Source organism: Eumetopias jubatus, unplaced genomic scaffold (genome assembly GCF_037043125.1).
Source record: "Eumetopias jubatus isolate StellerSeaLion01/CBP00866 unplaced genomic scaffold, mEumJub1_p1.0 scaffold_13, whole genome shotgun sequence".
NCBI lineage: Eukaryota > Metazoa > Chordata > Mammalia > Carnivora > Otariidae > Eumetopias > Eumetopias jubatus.
The window spans coordinates 93,167,532-93,187,883 of record NW_028274819.1 but is presented as its reverse complement, the minus strand read 5'-3'; the positions used below and the strand labels follow the sequence as shown (position 1 = coordinate 93,187,883).

At 43.9% G+C, this 20,352-nt stretch overlaps 1 protein-coding gene across 2 annotated transcripts; it reads right to left on the bottom strand.

The window, feature by feature from the left end:
* Positions 1 to 1,953: 1,953 nt before the first annotated feature.
* Positions 1,954 to 18,616, bottom strand: TMEM218 (transmembrane protein 218). 2 transcript variants are annotated; one of them, XM_028125919.2, is made up of 4 exons: positions 18,528 to 18,616; positions 7,069 to 7,178; positions 6,154 to 6,256; positions 1,954 to 2,700 (listed from the first exon to the last, which is right to left on the bottom strand). In XM_028125919.2, exons 2-4 carry the CDS (start codon positions 7,176 to 7,178, stop codon positions 2,566 to 2,568), a joined length of 348 nt encoding a protein of 115 aa, XP_027981720.1. In that variant the 5' UTR covers positions 18,528 to 18,616; the 3' UTR covers positions 1,954 to 2,565. The 2 variants fall into 2 exon arrangements, with proteins under 2 accessions (XP_027981720.1, XP_027981719.1); XM_028125918.2 differs by having other exon boundaries at positions 18,479 to 18,564.
* Between the last annotated feature and the right edge of the window lie 1,736 nt (positions 18,617 to 20,352).

The following is a 20,352-nucleotide window of genomic DNA, read 5'->3' as shown; positions in this document are numbered from 1 at the left end:
TGTTTTGCGGGCTTGAGGGACTGTCTAAACTAGAACACGCAGCGCCACCTAGCGAACCGGACCAATGTCTGCGTTGTGGAGGGAGTGGTGTGGTGTCCTGCTAATGTAGCTTTCGTCAGGATACAATTTTAAGAGGCTCTGAAATCACCTGTTTTTCATGTAGAACTCCTGGTTTACTCTCCCTCTCCACCTTGTAAACAGTGGGGCTCACCGCAGTCTCTCTGCTACAGGATCCCCTCTGGGTAAGGCACAATAAAGCACCACCTGCTCGAAGGACATTGACCAAAGAATAATGAATGGGACACTTAGATGACCTCTAAGCCCTCTCTCCAGGAAGGCGGTAAGCCCAAGGGGTGCCAATTCAGGAACTGTAGGCGTGCCCCATGTGGAGCTCTTAGTGAGATTCATGTTCTAGCCTTCTACTTCTTATCCCACCCCTGTGGGGGTTTTTTCGGGTTGGCCATGACTGCTTTGAGTATGAAGGCAGAGAGTAATCTATCAGTCATTTCCCCACAGCTGGCAAAATACACTTTGTACAAAGTATATTTTTTGCCCTTACCACAGAAACCTGCCATTTATATTTGTGCAAAACACACACACACACACACGCATGTGTTAGAAAGCCATGGTGTTCTAGTTTCCACCCTTAACACATTTTTCTCCACGTAAGTAGTCACCCAAAACTTCATAGCTATTATCCATTGAGCTCATAGTTGGACACCTTTGTTGGGGAATAAAAAAGATGGATTCAAGTTCAGAACCTACAACTTTTCCCAGATTTGCTTTGTCAGCAAGTCTCTCAGGAGGTGACACATGGCAGCCTATGCTGATTAGGAGTCCAGGCTCCACTCGGGCTAGCTCAACGTCTCTGCACAGAGATTCACAGCAATCTGGAAGCTTCAGAGCAAGTGTCCCCAGAGAGGAGCACATAGCCTGACTGCCGCCTTGCCCCACTTCCCTCCGCGTGTCTGCATTCTTCTTTCTCCCCTCCAATCTGCTTGGAGGAGTGTTTCTTCTTTTCTCACCTGTGGGCCGGAGGCCAGATGACGAGACCATTTCCTTTGAATTGTTCTGTGACAAAGCCTTATCTGCAAAGGTTTTCCAAACTGAGTAAGATAGAGACAGTTCAAGCGCAGAAATAAATACACCTGGCCCTCACCAGTCCATGACTCCCCCGGAGTCACCCATTCTCTCCTCTTTTAATTTAGAGCTTAGCCCCCACTGGGGTATCATCTCTACCCTGACAACAGGATCTGGGAGAGAAAGTGAAGGAGACATGGCCCTGACTTGCCCAAGCTCTCAATCAAAGCTCCACAAAGCTCAGTGGGTTTTCTTTCTAGTCTGAGACGGACCCCGGAGTCTGCTACACCTGGGTGTGCACACTGGCTGTTATGTGACGCCTGGGCAAGTCAGTTCATCTCTTTGAGCCTTACTTTTTTCTACTTTAAAACAGGATGATAATAAATATATTGCTGTAAAATTTAAAGACATTGATTTACAAGGGAACTAGTCTACTGCTGGCCTATAGCACACGCCCAAAGGTCTCTTTCCAACTTGTTTCCTTGTTCTTAATTTTAAGCCAGAAGATCCTTCTTCATTTAGTTCTAGGGAGTCAGGAGGAGACTTCTAAAGTGGAACCAGCCCAGAGCCCCTCCATTTAATAATAAATTTCGGTTGATGTGGGATCTCAGACAGGTATAAAGTTGTATCTAATCTTGGGAATGTATATTCCTCATCAGCTTTGGAGAAAGGGCTACAAAACTAAAAAGAAATGATCATAACCCAAAATGGACTCTACAATAATTAAATAAGGCACACGAAGGCTACCAAATTGCGAAAGAGAAAGAATCCAGAGATCTATAGCAGCAAGACAAAAACCAACACTTCCATGCCCTTCCAATTTCAAACAAATTTGAAATATAGAATATAGACTAGGAAAGCTGTGGCCGAGTCTGAAGTGAAAGTGAGTCCTTGGGTTGTTTATTGCTTTATTAGAGCAGAGGGAAGGGACACCCATTGCTTGTATAGATTCTGTGGCACCATATACACACTGGTCAACAACTAACACCTGGGTAAGTCTTCCAACTCATCACAGTAAAATAAACTTTTGAACTTGGAGTGCCTTTCCTTTCCTAATGATCCCACCCTTGCAACTAAGAATCTTGTGTATTATCGAAAGGATGAGATTCTTCCATCTCCTGGACAGCGGAATCCAAATTGCTCCTTTTCCCAAAATCCACTTACTGATGTCTTGATTGAAAATCTACTGGAAGCAGATCACTGTTACTATTTCCCTTTCAAAACAGATAGAAAACCTGAGGAACAAGTGCAAAGAAGACCACAACATCCCTCTGAAGATGGTGAGAATCATCTCTGCAGGGCCACTTTTGCAACCCCATTTCCGGAAGCCAAGATTCAAGGGATTTTGTCCTAGTCATGAATGGATATTTCTCTGATCTTAAGGCATAAAGGCTGTCAAAACAAGGCTCTGAATAATAACTTTCTGCTCACCAGTGACATAAAAAGTGAAGGACAGAACAGGGTCTTGGTTTTCCCGAACAGTGCTCAGTAGGACCGCAGTGGTTTGGCATAGATTGGCTCTAGGATATGATGAATGAGAACCAAAAAGAGGCCTCCAAGGAAGACAGCAGTGAGGAAAGCCAGCAGGACATAGCGGCCAATGAAAAAGGAATCCACAATCTGTAGAGAGAAACATCAAAAATGAAATTATGATCACTTCAGCTTGTGCTCATCTGAAATCTTTGATGAGTGGGCCCAGAGTCTGTTTGTATTTATGATTTCCAGTAACACCCTGCTCTGAGTATCCTCTGTAAATGGCTAGGAAAGAACCTTTTCTTGACTCCCTGCGCCGGAAATACAAGATAAAGGAAAGATTAATGAAGTACGGGGGAAAAAATGGCTCAATTTAGGAGGAGGTTCACAAACACTGTGAAGACCTTGGATGAGCTCTTTTATGTTCTGACATCAGTTATCTGAAAGACTTCATGAGAAGCTTGCTTGCTTAGTCTTAGAAAAGCTCATTTTTGTTGTTAACTTTTTTATTATGGAGAATTTTAAACACATATAGAAAGATAGTAATATAATAACCCCCATATATTCAAGATCAAGTCCCAAATCATCAACCCATTGCTGATTCAGGAGGGTTCCTTTTCAAAATGGAAAGGTGATTCTTTAAAACTTTCATCAGAAGAGTCCTGAACCCAAACATTCATAATCCAGCACTCCAAGGCTTAGGCTAAATGGCCATTTGCCTGAGACACTAAAATGTTGAAAGGATAGATAACGTGCCCCAAATCATCCAGCAGGCTGCCTGGCAACCAGTCATACTTGGAGCCCCAAAGCTGTTGGTCTTTGCTGACAAAACCTACACTTAAGAGTTGGCTCTACCCACCTGTCTACTGTCCACTTCCAGAGCTCTACTCTCCCCAGATCCAAATGGCGGTGCTTAAATCAGGGCAGGAAAAAGCAAATTAATCTAATGGACCTAATGGAGCAGGACCATGAATCAAGTGACAGGGTGACTTCACAGCTTCTCAAAGGGAAGGGAACCCAAAATACCCAAGAGGCAATTGTGGTAGACAGAATATGTCTACCCCAAATGTCCACATCCTAACCTCCAGAAATGGTGAATATGTTAGATTACATGGCAAAGGAGAAATAGGGTTGTAAATGGAATTGAGGTTGCTAATTGCCTGATCTTTACAATAGGGAGATTAGCCTGGATTATCCAATCCAGGTGAGCCCAGTGTAATCACAAGGGTCCTTAAACCTGGAAGAGGGAGGCAGAAGAGAAGGTCAAGGAAGACATGGACAGATGCAAGTAGAGTCATCGAGATGTTACCTCGCTGGCTCTGAAGATGGAGCATCGGGGCCGCTAGCCAAGGGCGGCCTCTAGAAGCTGGGCGGACAAAGAAACAAATTCTTCTCCAGAACCTCCAGGAAGGAATACAGCCCTGCCAACCCCTGACTCTAGCCCAGGGAGACTGCATTTGGACTTCTAACTTACAGAACTGTAAGAAAATCCATCTGTGTTGTAAGGCACGAAGCCAGCGGTGATTTGTTATAGCAGCAACAGGAGGCTAATACTGTGGCATGACACAGAGGACCTGCCAAGTCCTCACACTGCTCTGATCGCTGAGATCCAAAGATACCAAGAAGAAAAGGGCTGCTCCAGAGATTACCCCAACAGCCAACTTACAACAAAGGTCAGTTTGATAAAACAGCTTTAACATAACTTTGACCTTGGCTCTAGTACCGAACAGGTCTCTCGCGGGCTACATGTTTGCTCGTTTGACACGTTTCACTTTTTAATTAGCCAATTAGCAGGCCTTTGGTGCAGAAGGCCCAGGTCATGTATTATTGATACAGTATTGAGCCAGGCTGCGGCAGGGGCCAGTTCTCAAAACCTGAAAATGAGAACACCAATTCTGTGGGCCATGCCGACGAACATATTTTGCTCAAACCTCCTTCTCTCCTGGGTCTGCAACTCATAGGAGAGAGGAGAGAGGGACTGAATTCAAAACAGTGTTTGCTCTGTGCTCTTCTCCCGATATTCACATCCAAAGCCATCCAGAAATACGGCCCTTCACCACTTGCTCCCTCTCCGATGGAGAAACGGAGGTGGGAGTCTATTCCTGGCCCCCACACTTGGTACTTGCACTGACAGAGTGGTTTTCAAATGCTGACAAAAATCCCTGACACGTATGGAAATAATTTCTTACATGTGTGTGGTATTATGTCCTGTGGACTTTTCAGAATGAATTTCCTCCCTTTTGCCATGATTAGTCCTAGACAGAGTTAGAAACGTGTGCCAGTTTTAGTTCGGAAGTTGTATAATTTTGTGTACTGTGGTCTAGTGTTGATGCTCACCCATGAACTCTGTGATGGCCCCCAGTATTCTGACTAGTCCCCAGCAATGAAGGTTTGCAGACAAACCTCAGCTGGAATCCTTGCTCTGACTCTTCCCATAAATGTATGACCCTGGGCAATTTACTTAACCTCTTACAGCCTCAGTGTCCTTGGAGATAATAATAGCACCTACTTTATACTGTTTAGGGTTGTCTTAGGTTTAAGTGAGATAAGGCAAACAAGGTGCTTAGCAAACAACCTCACACACAGTAATCCCTTAAAAAATGTTAAGACAGGTGCCTGGGTGGCTCAGTCAGTTCAGCGTCCGACTTGATTTCGGCTCAGGCTCATGGGATCGAGCTCTGCATCGGGCTCTGTGCTCAGTGCTCAGCTGGGGAGTCTGCTTAAGATTCTCTCTCTCTCTCCCTCTTCCTCTGCCCCTCCCCCTGTCCCCCTCTCCCCCTGCCCCCAAAATGTGAGCTAATGTCATCATTACCACTTTAAAAATGAAAATGGGAGGTTGAGAGGAAAGAAGCTGCTAGAAGGAGAGATGGGAGATAAGAAGCGCCCAAGTCAGGAATGAAGCAGATGGGTAAGGTCTCCAGGAGGACTCTGAGGGAGGTGGCAACAATCCCTCTAGAGAGGTGGGTGCTGTTCGATGGGGTTCCAGGAACGCAGGCCAGCCAACCCCCCAGACAGCTGTCACTACTGCATTCAGCTGTCTCAACAACCTCTGCTTTCCATAGAAATGCTCTTTCTCCACCTATCTTCTCTATGGAAAGTACTCTTTTCACCGCATGCGTGGAGGAACCAAACCCATGGAGATGGACAAGCATGCCATTCAGCACACCCAAGGCACCGCATACGCTTTGGCTAGGATCTGAGTTTCTGCACCCAGACTACCGGGATGGGGACACTTGCATTTCAGGGCCAGGCCCTGTTCCTATTCTGAACTCATTTCCTCTTCTCCAGCCCCACAGTGTCAGGTGGCTTTTGGACACACCGCTCGTGCAGCTCGATGCCCAGGGGGGATGCCCTCAAATCAGGCAACTAACTGCCCCATGGTGTTACATGTGGGAATCAGAATGAGATTCTTGTCCTAGGTGAAAGGACAAGGGAATGTAAAGCTCCCTGTGAGCTTTCCCCACCCTCGTGTTAACTTTACGCTTCTAACACATTTCGGCCAGCCTGACATTGAGAGAACAGCTCCGGGCAGGATGGAGGTCTAGACCAAGGGAGACAAGAGTTATGATGCAGGAGGCAAAATAAAGCCAATAGTTTTACCTTCATTTCGACCTCTGGGGCTGGGACTTCACTGGCTCGAGGAAAGAGCAGCAGAACTGATGTGATGATCAGAGCACCGAGGAACACAAAAACGACAGAGAACCTGGGGTCAAAAGACAGAATGTTATGAGCACGGTTTACAGATTCCTCTCTCATCAGTTAGGTCTGGAGAGGCTCTTCCCTGGAGCCAATATTCTAAATTCCAGTCTCTTAACAAGGCCCAGAGCCCTGCTGCCCACACTGTCCAGGGAATTTAGAAATGCTCTCCCCTTCAGCCCAGAGCCCTTCTTCCTAGACAGGTCCCCAACTGGGTGCATTCCTGTTGATTCCTGGTAATCCCAAATGCCTAAGAATGGGAATGGGTACTTTTTATTTTGCCTCTGTGCATTCGTAATCATGAAAAATCAAATCAGCCCTTCCCTCTTCTTAACTTCTTTGCCTGTCTTTAGCTGGAAGACTCTGGCAAATCACATAGCTTGCTGCTTCATCCTGACACTGTCTGGCCAGAGCGCGCAACTCTGCAGCCTTCGGAGCGTCTGCAGTGTCCCCAGGCCCAGGTTAGAGCCTCAGGGACTAGACCAAGCATGTGCCCTAAGTCTGAATAATTCTGAAACACACACATACACGCCCAAGAAATTCAACAGGCAGCGAACACACATTTCCTTTTTGTCGCTTCTGTCCCCCCCTCCCCCCATCGCCTCCACAGTGAGAGCTGGAAAATACCACTTGCCTTCTCCTCTGCGTCAGAGCATAAATAACGCAGTCAGTGCTTATGATACCAGGTTAAAATGCAACTCATTCAAACTGCCAGTAATTACAAAAACGATCTTCTGGATTCTAAATGTTTAATGAGCATCAGCGGTTTCACTTCTAACTGCTTTTACCTTGGACTCCCAGCTGGAGAGGAGGCCTTACCTGGCTAGCCCGGAGGCTCTGGATAGCAGCACACACAGCAGCAGCACCAACACCCAGAGCAGGGCTAAGATGAACACGCCGGCCCCTACCCCGAGCACGGTGCCAGCCATCTGCGGGGGAGACAAAGCGTGAGCACTGCACCCCACTCAGCCCCGGGGCCCCCCGGGCACTATGCACCCTATGCCCCCTGTACCAGTTCTGCCTGTCTTCCTCCCGCTCCTGGCTTGTGTGAGGGCCTGCAGATAAAATGCAAATACAAATACAGAAAGTCTGAACTCAGTCTGATGAACTTCTGATGATTGGTGTGATAGGAGGATTAATTGGTACAGGTCTTTGGGGAAGTCCACTCCCTTCATAGGAATTAGAAAATTAAAACCCTGGAGCGCCTGGGTGGCTCAGTCAGTTAAGCATCTGCCTTTGGCTCAGGTCATGATCTCAGGGTCCTGGGATCCAGCCCCGCATCGGGCTCCCTGCTCAGCGGGAAGCCTGCTTCTCCCTCTCCCACTCCCCCTGCTTGTGCTCTCTCGCTAGCTCTCTGACAGATAAATGAATAAAATCTTGAATGAATGGAAGGAAGGGAGGAAGGAAGGAAGGAAGGAGGGAAAGAAGGAAGGAAGAAACTTAAAACCCCAAGCCTTTGTTTTAGGTGAGGACAGAGAGGTTGCTTTCTGCTCTGTGTGGGTCACTTCAACTCTGCTATCAGAGTTCTAGTTTGGCTTTCCTGACCCACAGCAGCAGGCTGAACTCTCTCCTGACAGAAACGCTAATGGAGGGCTGTGAAGGCACCAGGATCCAAACGCTACGGAGCCCATGGGCACACTGAGGCTCTCAGGGTAAGTCTGTGGTGTGAGCTTTAACTCCCCGGACGATCACAAGACAGAAATGTCCCCCGCTATTGTTGAGTTTTTCTTCACGAAAGGAAGCAAACTCCTAAGTCCTTGCAGAAGATGAGGATGATGAAGAAGAAAGGAGCCATCACTCTATTTGAGCATTCACGGTGTGCTGAGTACCTTACAAACACGTTTCATCTAATCACGGCAACAGGCCTCTGAGGTAGGTCTTATTACAGCTGTGTCACAGAAGACGTAACTGAAGTGTAATGCGGAGGGCTATGTATTAACAAACCAGTGGCTTACGGTAGAACAGTATTCTCTCACAGTTCTGGAGGCCAGAAATCTGGAATCATGGTGCTAGCCAGGCCGAGCTTCCTCCAAAGGCTCTAGGAGAGAATGCTTCCAGGCTCTTCTAGTGTCTGGAGGGCCCGGCATTGCTTGGCTTGCAGCTGCATGGTTCCAATCTCTGCTTCCGTCTTCCCATGGCCTTCTCCTTTGTGTCTCTGTCTCTTCCTCCTCTGTCTCTTATGAGGACATTTGTAGTGGATTTAGGGTCCACCCAAAGAATCTGGTTTGATCTCTTCTCGAGATCCTTAATTATGTCTGCAAAGACCCTTCTTCCACGTAAGGTCATATTCTAGGGATTAGGTTCTAGGGATTAGGATGTGGGCACAGTCTTTTGGGGGGCCACCATTTGACCCACCCCACTGAGTCTGGAGCACCCCCCGATTTTCCCCTTCAGTATCAGAGACAAATCTTAAGCGAATAAACTCCTCCTCAGTCGACGGTTTTTTTTTATCCTGATGGTTTAAATACCACAAAAATTACTATCTATGACAAGTTCTGTTATAAAGGCATTGGAAAGATTGGAAAGGAAGCCCTGGGCATAAACTGCCAAACAAACAAACATTTATTCGATCAAAAACTATTCTGTGCCACAGTCTGGGGATCACAAGGGTAAATAAGACGTATCTTCTGACAGAAGCTGCAGGCCCACTGGAGAACACTGTCACGTAAACAACTATCCACACCACACTCTGATAAGGAGACAAAGTACAAAGTGGGACAAAGTGGGAGCTGAGGTAGTGCAAAGGGAGAAGGGCTTCACCGAGGAGGTGACTTCCCGCAGGCCCAGATGGGAAAGGACCCGTGTGGCAAGATGACAGGCAGGGGGAGGGGTGGGCCAAGAGAGGAGTGGCAGCAGGTGGGCTGGGCTCTCATGTGCCTCTCTAACCTACCTGGGGCGCATCCCCCACCCCCATTTAGAGCACACGGTATCACCTCAGTAACTCTGAACTGCCAAGTGTTTCCCTACCTCTGGGTCCTTGTACTTGCTGTTTCCACTGCCTGGAATTAACCCACAGGCCCCAGCGAACCTTCCACTATTTGCAAGGTAGGCTTCTCCTCATCTGTCTGATCTCAGCTTTAAATATGACCTCCTCAGAAAGGTCTTCCCTGATGGCTCTGGCTAAAGTAACCCCAAGCAATTACTCTCCATCACTCCTTATTTCCTTCAGGGTACATGTCACAAACTACAGTTCACATTTTTACTTACTATTTACAGGTTTGCCTTCTGTGTCTCCAACCAGTATAGCAAACTCTACGAGGGCAGAGATTTTTATATCTTGCTTACCCCAGTATCGCCAGTTCTTAGCACAGACATTATAAGTAAGAAATATTCATTCGATGAATAAATGAAGCAGTGCTAACAAGTCCACAGAAATCAGGTGAAGGGCTGATAGGATCATATTTAGCTTTAGAAAGAGGACTATAACTTCTGGTCAATATGCTGGACAGACCTAACAAGGGAAGAACCTCATACCTCATACCTCTATGACAGTGAACACATAGAAATGCTTAGTAAAATCGAGCAAAAAGAATTCAATACACAGCGGGGCTCGGAAGCAATAAAGGAAAATACTTAAGTACCATAAATGAAAGCATAATTCAAAATCAGAGTGGTAAGCAGGAGCTGAGCCCAAAGGTCTAGAGGGGTACTGAAACCAGCTGCAGACCTTTGGAGTGGTCCCTCCTGGACAGATGAGGTCTCAGACCCATGATACAGAGAATCAGAACGGAGAACAAGGCATAAAGATAAGCCCAGAAAGGGCTCACCTGTCTTCGAAATAGGGACTAAAACATTTGCTGCTGCCTTTGTTGGAACGAAGTTGGCCAAGTACCTCAGGCCATGAGTGAAAAAAGACTAACCCAAGAGAAATCTGAATCCCAATCCGACACCACATGCAAGTGTGGGGTTCAAATCATACTACCAAAGTGGTATGGGAATCTCAAGAAGTAAGATTCACATAAAACCAGTCTAAAAGTGAGAAACTCGTAGGATCCCGGCAGAGACAACTGAAACCTCTCTGTAGGGATGCCACACAAGTCAGCATGCAAGGCTCTCACCAACTTGGGTATAAAATAAAAATGTTTTCAGACAAAGACTGAAATGGAGTTCCCCTGTCATTGCTGTACTTGAGCAAGAATGAAAATGAACCAAGAAAGAAGGCATGAGATGTAAGGAGGAATGGTAAGAAAAATACTGGGTAATATTAATAGTAAAGATTTCTGAAATGATGAGAAGGCCTAATTGTTTGGAGGAGTTAAAAACAAGGAAGAACAACAGCAACACATTTATGGATGTGTCTCTTCAGGCAAGGGAACCAAAAGCAAAAATAAACTATTAGGATTACACCAAAATAAAAAGCTTTTGAACAAAGGAAACTATCAATAAAACAAAAAGGCAACCTAGTGAATGGGAGAAGATATTTGCAAATGATATATCCCATAAGGGGTTAATATCCAAAATACATAAAGAACTTCTACAATTCAACACCAAAAAATAATCTAATGAAAAAATGGGTAGATGACCTGAATAAACATTTTTCCAAAGACATCCAGATGGCCAACAGACACATGAAAAGATGCTCAACATCACTCATCATCAGGGAAGTGCAAATCAAAACCACAATGAGATATTATAACACACTAGTCAGAATGGCTAGACAAGAAAAAAAAAAAAACAAGAAATAACAAGGGTTAGTGAGGATGTGGAGAAAAAGGAACCCTCATACACTACTGGTGGAACGTAAATTGGTACAACCACTTGGAAAACAGTATGGAGGTTCCTCCAAAAATTAAAAATAGAAATACCCTATGATTCAATAATTCCACTACTGGAAATTCACCCAAAGAAAATGGAAACACTAATTTGAGCAGCCCTATGTTTACTGCAGCATTATTTACACTAGCCAAGATATGGAAGCAACCTAAGTGTCCATGGATAGAAGAATGGATAAAGATCTGGCTGGCACACACACATACACACACAGTGGAATATTACTCAGCCGCCATAAAAAAGAATGAAATCTTGCCATTTGCAACAACATGGATGGACCTAGAGAGTATTATGCTAAGTGAATTAAGTCATTCAGAGAAAGACAAATACCATATGATTTCACCATATGTGCAATTTCAGAAACAAAACAAGTGAACAAATAAAAGGCCAGACTCTTAAATACAGAGAACAAACTGGTGTTTGCCCTAGAGGAAGGTATGAGGAGTACAGGTGAAACAGATGAAGGGGATTAAAAGGTACAAATTTCCAGTTATAAAATAAGTAAGTCACGGAGATTCAATATGTCGTATACCTGAAACTAATATAACACTGTATGTCAATTACACTTCAATAATAAAAAAATAAAAACAAAGAAGAGCTAAAGTATTTGTTAACAGTTACGTGGAAGATGAGAAAGAACAGTTCCATATTATGCAGCCATCAAAAGGAATGAGATCTTGCCATTTGCAATGACGTGGATGGAACTGGAGGGTGTTATGCTGAGTGAAATAAGTCAATCAGAGAAAGACATGTATCATATGACCTCACTGATATGAGGAATTCTTAATCTCAGGAACAAACTGAGGGTTGCTGGAGTGGTCGGGGGTGGGAGGGATGGGGTGGCTGGGTGATGGACATTGGGGAAGATATGTGCTACGGTGAGCGCTGTGAATTGTGTAAGACTGTTGAATCACAGATCTGTACTTCTGAAACAAATAACGCAACATATTTTAAGAAAAAAGAAAAAGAAGAAGATAGCAGGAGAGGAAGAATGAAGGGGAGTAAGTCAGAGGGGGAGACGAACCAGGAGAGATGATGGACTCTGAAAAGCAAACTGAGGTTTCTGGAGGGGAGGAGGGTGGGGGGATGGGTTAGCCTGGTGATGGGTATTGAGGAGGGCACATTCTGCATGGAGCACTGGGTGTTATGAACAAACAATGAATCATGGAACAGTACACCAAAACAAATTATGTAATATATGGTGATTAACATAACAATAAAAAATTTAAAAAAAAACTAAAAAAAAAAAAAGAAAGAACAGTTCCAAGTGAAATCATTGGTTATTATTTTGCACTGGAGGAGATGAAAGTTAATGATTACCTGTAGGCTTTGTTAAGCTAAATCTGCATGTTAAAAACACATAGGCAAAAAAAAAAAAAAACCACACACACACATAGGTAAACACCAAATAAAAGAAATAGGGTAAGTAACCTTCACACTAATAGAGTGAAAAAGATAAAGAAAGAAGGCAGAAGGCAGGAGGGGAAAGAAAGAAAAAGCAAGGAAAACAGAAAATACAAAATAAGATTGTAAAATAAACCCAAATATAACAGTAATCATAGTAAACACACACAGATTATGCTTCAAGATCCCTTGTACAACAATGTGAATATCCTTAAGAATACTTAACCAAACACTTAAACATGGTTAAGATGGTAAATTTTAGGTGTGTGTGTGTGTGTTTTTTTTTTTTACCACAATTAAAAAAAAACCTAAACCAGTCGTTAAGCGTCTGCCTTCGGCTTGGGTCATGGTCCCAGGGTCCTGGGATCGAGCCCCGCATCAGGCTCCCTGCTCCACAGGAAGCCTGCTTCTCCCTCTCCCACTCCCCCTGCTTGTGTTCCCTCTTTCTCTGTGTCTCTGTCAAATAAATAAATAAAATCTTTAAAAAAAAAAAAACAAAAAAAAAAACCTAAACCAAACAAAATAAAATCTGGTGAAACAATATTAGTATCAAACAAAATAGAATGGAAAGCTTTGAAAAGTATTAAGAGTTATATTCACAAAAAGAAAAACTTAACAAAAAAATACAACTCAGGACAAAAATGAACCTAAGACAAACCTTTAAAATATACAAGTCAAAAGGAATCACTGCAATAAATGGACAAACCCACAAATTTAGTGGAGATTTTAATATACCTCTCTCAGAATCTTAAAGTGGGTATATGAATGGCCAATAAGTATGTGAAAGGAGCTCAACTTCATTAGTCATCAGGAAATTGCAAATGAAAACCACACTGCAGTACCTCTAGATACCCACCAGAATGGCCATGAAGGTACAAATTTCCAGTTATAAAATAAATAAGTCACAGAGATTCAACATGTTGTACCCCTGAAACTGTATGTCAATTATACTTCAACAATAAAAAAACAAAAATAAGGAAGAGCTAAAATATTTGTCAACAGTTACATGGAAGATGAGAAAGGACAGTTCAAAATTAAATTCTTGGTTATTATTTTGCTCTGGAAGAGGCAACACCACCAAGTGTTGACAAAGGTATGGAGTATTGGAACCCTGATTCAGAGAAACCAAATGTCAAACACCTTTAATGAGGCAACTGGGGAAATCTGTGAACAGGATCTGGATATTTGATGGTATTAGGGAATTATTTATTTTTTTTAAAAATGTGATGATATTGGGGTGTCTGCGTGGCTCAGTGGGTTAAGTGGCTGACTCTTGGTTTCGGCTCAGGTCATGATCTCAGGGTTGTGAGATTAAGCCCCAGGTCGGGCTCTACACTGAGCGCAGAGTCTGCCTGTCCCTCTTGCTGTTCCCTCCCTCTGCTCCTCCCCTCACTCATGTTCATGCATATGCTCTCTCTCTCCCAAATGAATAAAATCTTTAAAAAAAAATGTGATGATCCTGTGGTTACATTGCTAAAAGATTACAATATACATAATAGACATACATAGACATATCACAGATAACAGGAAATTATGTCTGGGAACTTCATGATTATCCAGGGCAAGGAGGTGAAGGGGCTAACATGAAACAGAACTGGTCATGAGGTACCTGTTGAAGCTGGATCATGAGTACATGAATGTTTGCTATACTATTTTTTATACTTTTCAATGTATTTCAAACCTTCATAGTAGAAAGATGTGTATATTTGTGTGTATAAGTAGGAATAAATCCAAAGAAAGGTGTGTACGATTTTTACAGCAAAAATTGTTAAACTTTATTCAAAGGTATTTAAAAAAATATTTTATCTATCTATCTATCTATCTATCTTAGATAGATATCTATCTATCTAAGAACTTGTGATGGGAGGTGGGGAGAGGAACAAAGAGACTCTGTGCTGAGTGAGGAGCTCAAGACAGGGCTTGATCTCATGACCCTGAGATCATGACCTGAGCCAAAATCAAGAGTCAGAAGCTCAACCGACTGAGCCACCCAGGCACCCCCAAAGGTATTTTTTTTTTAAAGGCCTGAATAGAACAACAAAACAGACCCTAGGAGAGAAATAACCGACATTCCTGGACAGGATGGTTCAGTATTAAAAGATCTCAGTATCAATTCAATGCAATTCTAACCAAAATCTCAAATTTTTGTGGAGCTCACGGAACTTGAAAACGTATCCTAAATTCATATGTAAGAGCAAAAACCCAAGAATAGCGAAAACAATTTTGAGAACTAGGATGGAGACTTGCCTTTCTTGTTACCAACTGCCGCAAGACACATTATAAAACCAAGGTAATTAAAACAGTGTGATATGGCATAAAGACACATGGATCAGTGGAATAAAACAGAGAGCCCAGAAACAGATCCCTGCATTTATAAGAACTTGGTACAGGACAGAGTTGGTTCTGATTCAGCAGGTAAAGGATTTCATCGATGGTGTTGGGACAAATGATTATCCAAGCAGAAAACAGTAATACTCGACCTCTACTTTATGTTATATACAAGCCAATTTTAAATGGAAAGTAATTCATCATAAAACAGCATATGTTTAAATATACAAATGTTCAGGCTGACTACACTAGAATACATAATGAAGTACAGCAGTCAGATGCTTGCACCTAAACTTAGAATCACCATGAGCGCAAAAGCTACAAATGTGGGCTCATGCAGGTGTGCTGTATGGCAACTCAAATACCACGAGCTGGGCTGCCTTCAGCTATGTGATTTTCTCAAGTGATGAACAACTCTTGTTAAAGTTCCAAAACACAAGTAAGTATAATTCCCCTTGATTTACATTTGAGTTGCATTCCTGGAAATTTTACTATGTCAAACTGTGCCAAAAAAGACATGTTTATACGAAAAATGGAGTTAGGTTCTAGGCTGAGATTAGAAATGAGTATCCTGTGGGACACTCGAAAATGGTACAGGATGCAGGACAACTCTTCACTGCAGAACATCTAGCATCCCCAGCCCTGCTCTGTAAACCCCGGTAGTGCCTCCAAATCACAATAATAACCAAATGTGCTCTCACAAATTCCAAAATGACCAACAGGGCAGTACCATTCCCTTGGAGAACCAATGCTCTAGAAAAACTCTTGCATAAAGAGACATGTACAAGGATGTTCATTGCAGTTTTTTTTCAAAATAGCAGAGCATCTGAAAAAACCTAATAAGGGAATGGAAACAATATTATATACTCATAATGAACACTTAGAATGAACCTGGCTATCTGTATTGATATGAATGTTATCTCGAAAACAATGTTGAGTGATAAAAGCAAATTACCAAATGAAGCCCACAGTATGATACTACTATTTTCAAAATTTAAAAAGTAATAAAAGTAAGCAACTGTGCCACTCAGTGGTGCAAAGTAAGCATTTGGTTCTTGGTTTCAGCTCAGGTCATGATCTCAGGGTCATGAGACAGAGCTCTGCGTAGGGCTCTCGCTCAGCGTGGAGTCTGCTTAAGCTGCTCTCTCCCTCTTCCTCTGCCCCCCTCCCCGTCTTGCAATCTCTCACACATGCTCTCTAATTTAAAAAAAAGTAATATACTGTTTATGAAGTACATATATACTGTACAAATATAAATACATGGGCATGAATGATGCACAATTTCAAAAGAGTGTTTGCCTCTAGGGAGGGAAGAAGGAAGGCAAATGGGGCCAGAAAAGAGAACAAAAGGGATCACAATTTAATATGATGTTTTATTTACTTAAAAGAAAAAACTTAAGCAGATGTGCCAAAATGTTAATGTTTGTTAATCTAGTTAGTAGGGCATAGGTATCTGTTATACTACCCAGTGTAATATTCTCTATTTATGAAATTCTTGAGAGAATTCTTAATTTTTAAAGAGGTAGCTGGTGGCTCAGTGCCTATGAATCGAGATCAGAGACCAGATTAGTGACCAGTAGGGAACTCTCTGGATAAGGGATGATGACGGTCTGGACTCCTGTCTTAGCTGTGGAAATGGAAAGGAGGGAAAAGGTGTTAGAGATGACTCAAGTTTCCTGCTTGGTTGACTGAGCTGATAGTATACCCTAACAAGACAACTAGTTAAGTTTAATTGCTGTTTTGGGTAAATTATAAAAATAACCTGTAAAACTTGGACCAACTCTAATGCCTAGAATACAGGGCAAGTGGTGGTCGAAGTTGGTACCGTTAGAAACATGGCCTTTCAATCCCCTATGGAATATTAAAAGGTTCATCAGACACTGGGAGTCCGTATATGGCATGGCTTTAAAATAATGAGATAAATACCCCAAGCTCTTATAAGAAAACGGTTCATCACTTTATAACCAAACTGTGTACATCTTCTGGTTAAGCATGGAAAGGAAAGTCTGGATATAGTATAGAGTGCTGCTGTGGAAAAGATGTGAACATCTGGTCATTTTGTCTTGTTAATTCTGTGTGGGAATAATACTTGTGATTATTTCCCATACTGTAATAGCAAATTATTGAGTAAGTATGATTAAAGTGGGGTTTTGCATTCATGTCCAGCACTTTTTCAAACCTTCTTTGAGAACAGATGGTTTAGCCAACCTGGTTTCCTGAGTAAGTCCATTTACTTAACTCTCTGGCATTTAAAGCAGGTAGACTAGAGTCAGAATAAAATAATGTCTCAAGGGGCGCCTGGGTGGCTCAGTCGTTAAGCGTCTGCCTTCGACTCAGGTCATGATCCCAGGGTCCTGGGATCGAGCCCCGCATCGGGCTCCCCGCTCAGCGGGAAGCCTGCTTCTCCCTCTCCCACTCCCCCTGCTTGTGTTCCCTCTCTGCTGTGTCTCTCTCCGTCAAATAAAATCTTAAAAAAATAAATAATAATGTCTCAATTTGAACACCCTGTTTAGTAGCTGACAACCAGAGCAACTCCAGGGCCAATCTTCCCCCTCTGTGTGCCTGCTGTGAGGTCTTTCTTTGGAAAAGCGATTGTCCAAAACTTTTAGAGGTCTGTATAGTGAGTGCACTGCTCATTCATTTACTGTTGGTTCTACACACCCTTTCTCACAGCTCTCAGAGAAAACTGATAGGCATACATTAAGGTGCCTGACCCCTGCACATACAGCCTAATAGATTAGAAATATACTGCTCTCCATGGCTGTCGATCATGTGTGAGAATACTAATGGCCATTACAGGATGACTTACAGTCCAGTACAAATGTGGATTCCACGGAGGGTAAGTTGGCCCTAGGGCTCCTGCTGGTGGGAGCTAGATATCTCACCCATTCCTACATTTTCAGAGTCAAGGCCTTGAAGGCAGCCGAAAACAGCGATTACAGGAATGAATGGCCCTTCTTCAGGATTCCTTTCCACTTTCCTTTATAACCGTTCCAAACCTTCAAATATAATGGGGGGGGGCGGGGGTCACACATTTATTTTTCTACAGTAAACATTTCACTACGGTTTGAATTTTAATGTATCAGGATAATGCTTCTACCTCTGTAATTAAGTAAAATGCAACACTGGGAAAAATAAATCGCGAAGCTACCTAAATGCCATCGATGTGGCATTATCTCTTCTCACTGAGAGAAAAGGGGGTATCCGTGGATCCAGACACGTCCTTCCACCCTTTTTCCTGGGCGGTGTGTGGACCGTCTGTAAGCTATCTCGCCAGGGACTCTCCGGACAGCAGCACTCCGCGCTGTAGTCAACACCCCAGGAACTAGGGCTCTAGCGTCTCTCCCAAGGCCTGCGGCTCGTTCAAACTGACCGCAGGAAAACGTCGCCCCCAGGTCTCATCTTCAGACTGTTCGTCGGGCGACCTCCCAGTAATTGGAAAGATTAAGGTCTCGGTCATAAGGTATCTGAACCAGACACATTTCCCTTTCTTAGGAGCACGACAAAGAAAGCATCCCTCTTCCTCAGCCCCAATTAAGTATTTATTGGCCTCCGGGCCTTGGGTCCAGATCGGCGGTAAGGGTGATGTGAGAGTCCGCGCACAGCCATCCGCCCACGCGGTCTTCCAGCCTCAGCCCCAGCCTTGGCCATTCTCCCTTCGCAGCCGCCCCCCTCTTTCCTCGCCTACCCCCCACCTGGCTCTCCCTCTCCCAGGTCCCCTACTCACATCTCACAGTCCGGCCAGTTCCACCCCACAGAGGCTTCGGTCTACTTACGACGAATCACAAGTGGGCTTTCATCCAGGCGACTCCATATTCGCTAATCAGCGCCGCTCTTTCAACGCCCAGCTTCCTTCTCATTTGCTTACGTCCGCAGCGCCTCCAGGCAACGCTAAGCGTGGTGGGTGGGCACGTCGCACTTCGTTACGCCCTCCGATTGGTCGGTGCTATTGGTCCCGAGACCGGCCTCAAGTTCGATTGGATCGAGGCAGTCCGGGCTCCGCCTCCCGTCCCACCTCGTTGTCAATCACACCATCTCTTAGGTTACCCGCAGAACCAATGGTCAGTCTAGCGTGGGGGCGGGTTGTTAGGCGGGAGAGAGCTGCTCTCCCGGCCTCCCTCGCTGTTACTATGGAGACTGTACAGCCGGGGTGTGAAGCGGAGGAGGGCAACCCCTTACCCTCGTCTCGAAGTCCGGAGATTTGTACAGCAGTCTAAACGTTAATATCTGTTTCGGAGTCTGATAGGCGTCTCAGTCCCCGACCCACTGGTTTGGGTGGGCAGCGGGACTCCGGGGGCAAGTCAGATTAGGCCTCGGAGAGGTGGGGTCAGGCCCTGTCATTAAGGGTCCCTAAAACCTCCCACCTCCGGACGGAACCGAGTCCGTAACACAAGTTGTATGTACCAGCATCATATTTTCATTTATCCTTGCCTCGCCGTACTTTATTTGGAGTTGTTCTTGTGTTAGCCTTAGGAAGTAGACTATGGCAAGGATCATTCTTCTCATGGGACAGACTGAGGAAACGAGGCCAGGGTCAATCAAGTAAATCGGTAGCCACACCTCCAGGCAGCTGGAACTGGCCCATGCTTTAGTAGACTGCTCTTATCTAAGTGCAAACTAAAACTCGCCGTGATTTTGTTCCAAAGCTATGTATGGCCCGTTAGACCAAAACATCCATCCATAAATCAGGCCAACCAGTGGAAACAGGACAGAGGACTCATGCTCCACGGCTGAATCAGGAAGGGAAAACAGACAACACTCAAACAAACAATACCAAATTTGAGAACTGCAGTACTTGAATCTTTGACCTTAGACATCATTCTGAAACATCATGAAGCAAACTATTCAGTCCTGCAACATTGAAGCTCTGATGTAAGGAATTCAGCTCCTGCACCATAGCTTTATGAGTAAAATGGAAGAAGATGGTTGAATTCCATTGAATGTAAGTCTCAAATTTACTTTCAGGGTTTCATTTGTAGTCATATGTCCTAACCAACTATTTCTTAGGTGTTTAACAACTGAACCACTTGGCCCAATGCGCAGCTCTGAGGTTAAGAAAGCCATTATTTTGATTAATTGATTTCATTGGAATTGAGTGTTAACTGTAGCTAAGCACTGGTAGGGACTATGAGGATACAAAAAATACCATGTGATTCCTGCCCTCCTTAATAAGCTGTGGTTTGTTACTGCCAACAGCATATGAAACAATTAGGAAACACTTTAAGGCAAGATATAACATGAGCCAAACTTAATTGCCCCCCATAATAATAATAATACTTCATATTTGCAGAGCATTTTGTAGGTTTAAGAGCACTTCTTCACTCATATTCTTTGGGGAAATAGTGTTTTGGCTGGAGTTAATTGGGGGTCTTCGTGGTATAGCTAGCATGAATGCTGGGCCCTGGAATATGGGTAGGAATGGAAAAGGTGGAACAGAGATGGAAGGGAATCCCGGGAAAGAAAATAGTTTGAACTAAGAGATTGAGACAAGAATGAGCACTGAGTATCTGGGGAATAATGTGGAGACTGGTCTAAGCCAGAGTGGAGACAAATAATGGAAAATAACACTGTTTAGACCAACTGGTCAGGAGTTCTTAATGT

Coding starts and splice junctions, on each gene's coding strand:
- TMEM218 (XM_028125919.2), bottom strand. CDS start 7,178: ATGGCTGGCACCGTGCTCGGGGTAGGGGCCGGCGTGTTCATCTTAGCC. Junction 6,257..7,068: donor AGAGCCTCCGGGCTAGCCAG/GTAAGGCCTCCT, acceptor TTTTGACCCCAG/GTTCTCTGTCGTTTTTGTGT. Junction 2,701..6,153: donor CCCCAGAGGTCGAAATGAAG/GTAAAACTATTG, acceptor TTCTCTCTACAG/ATTGTGGATTCCTTTTTCAT.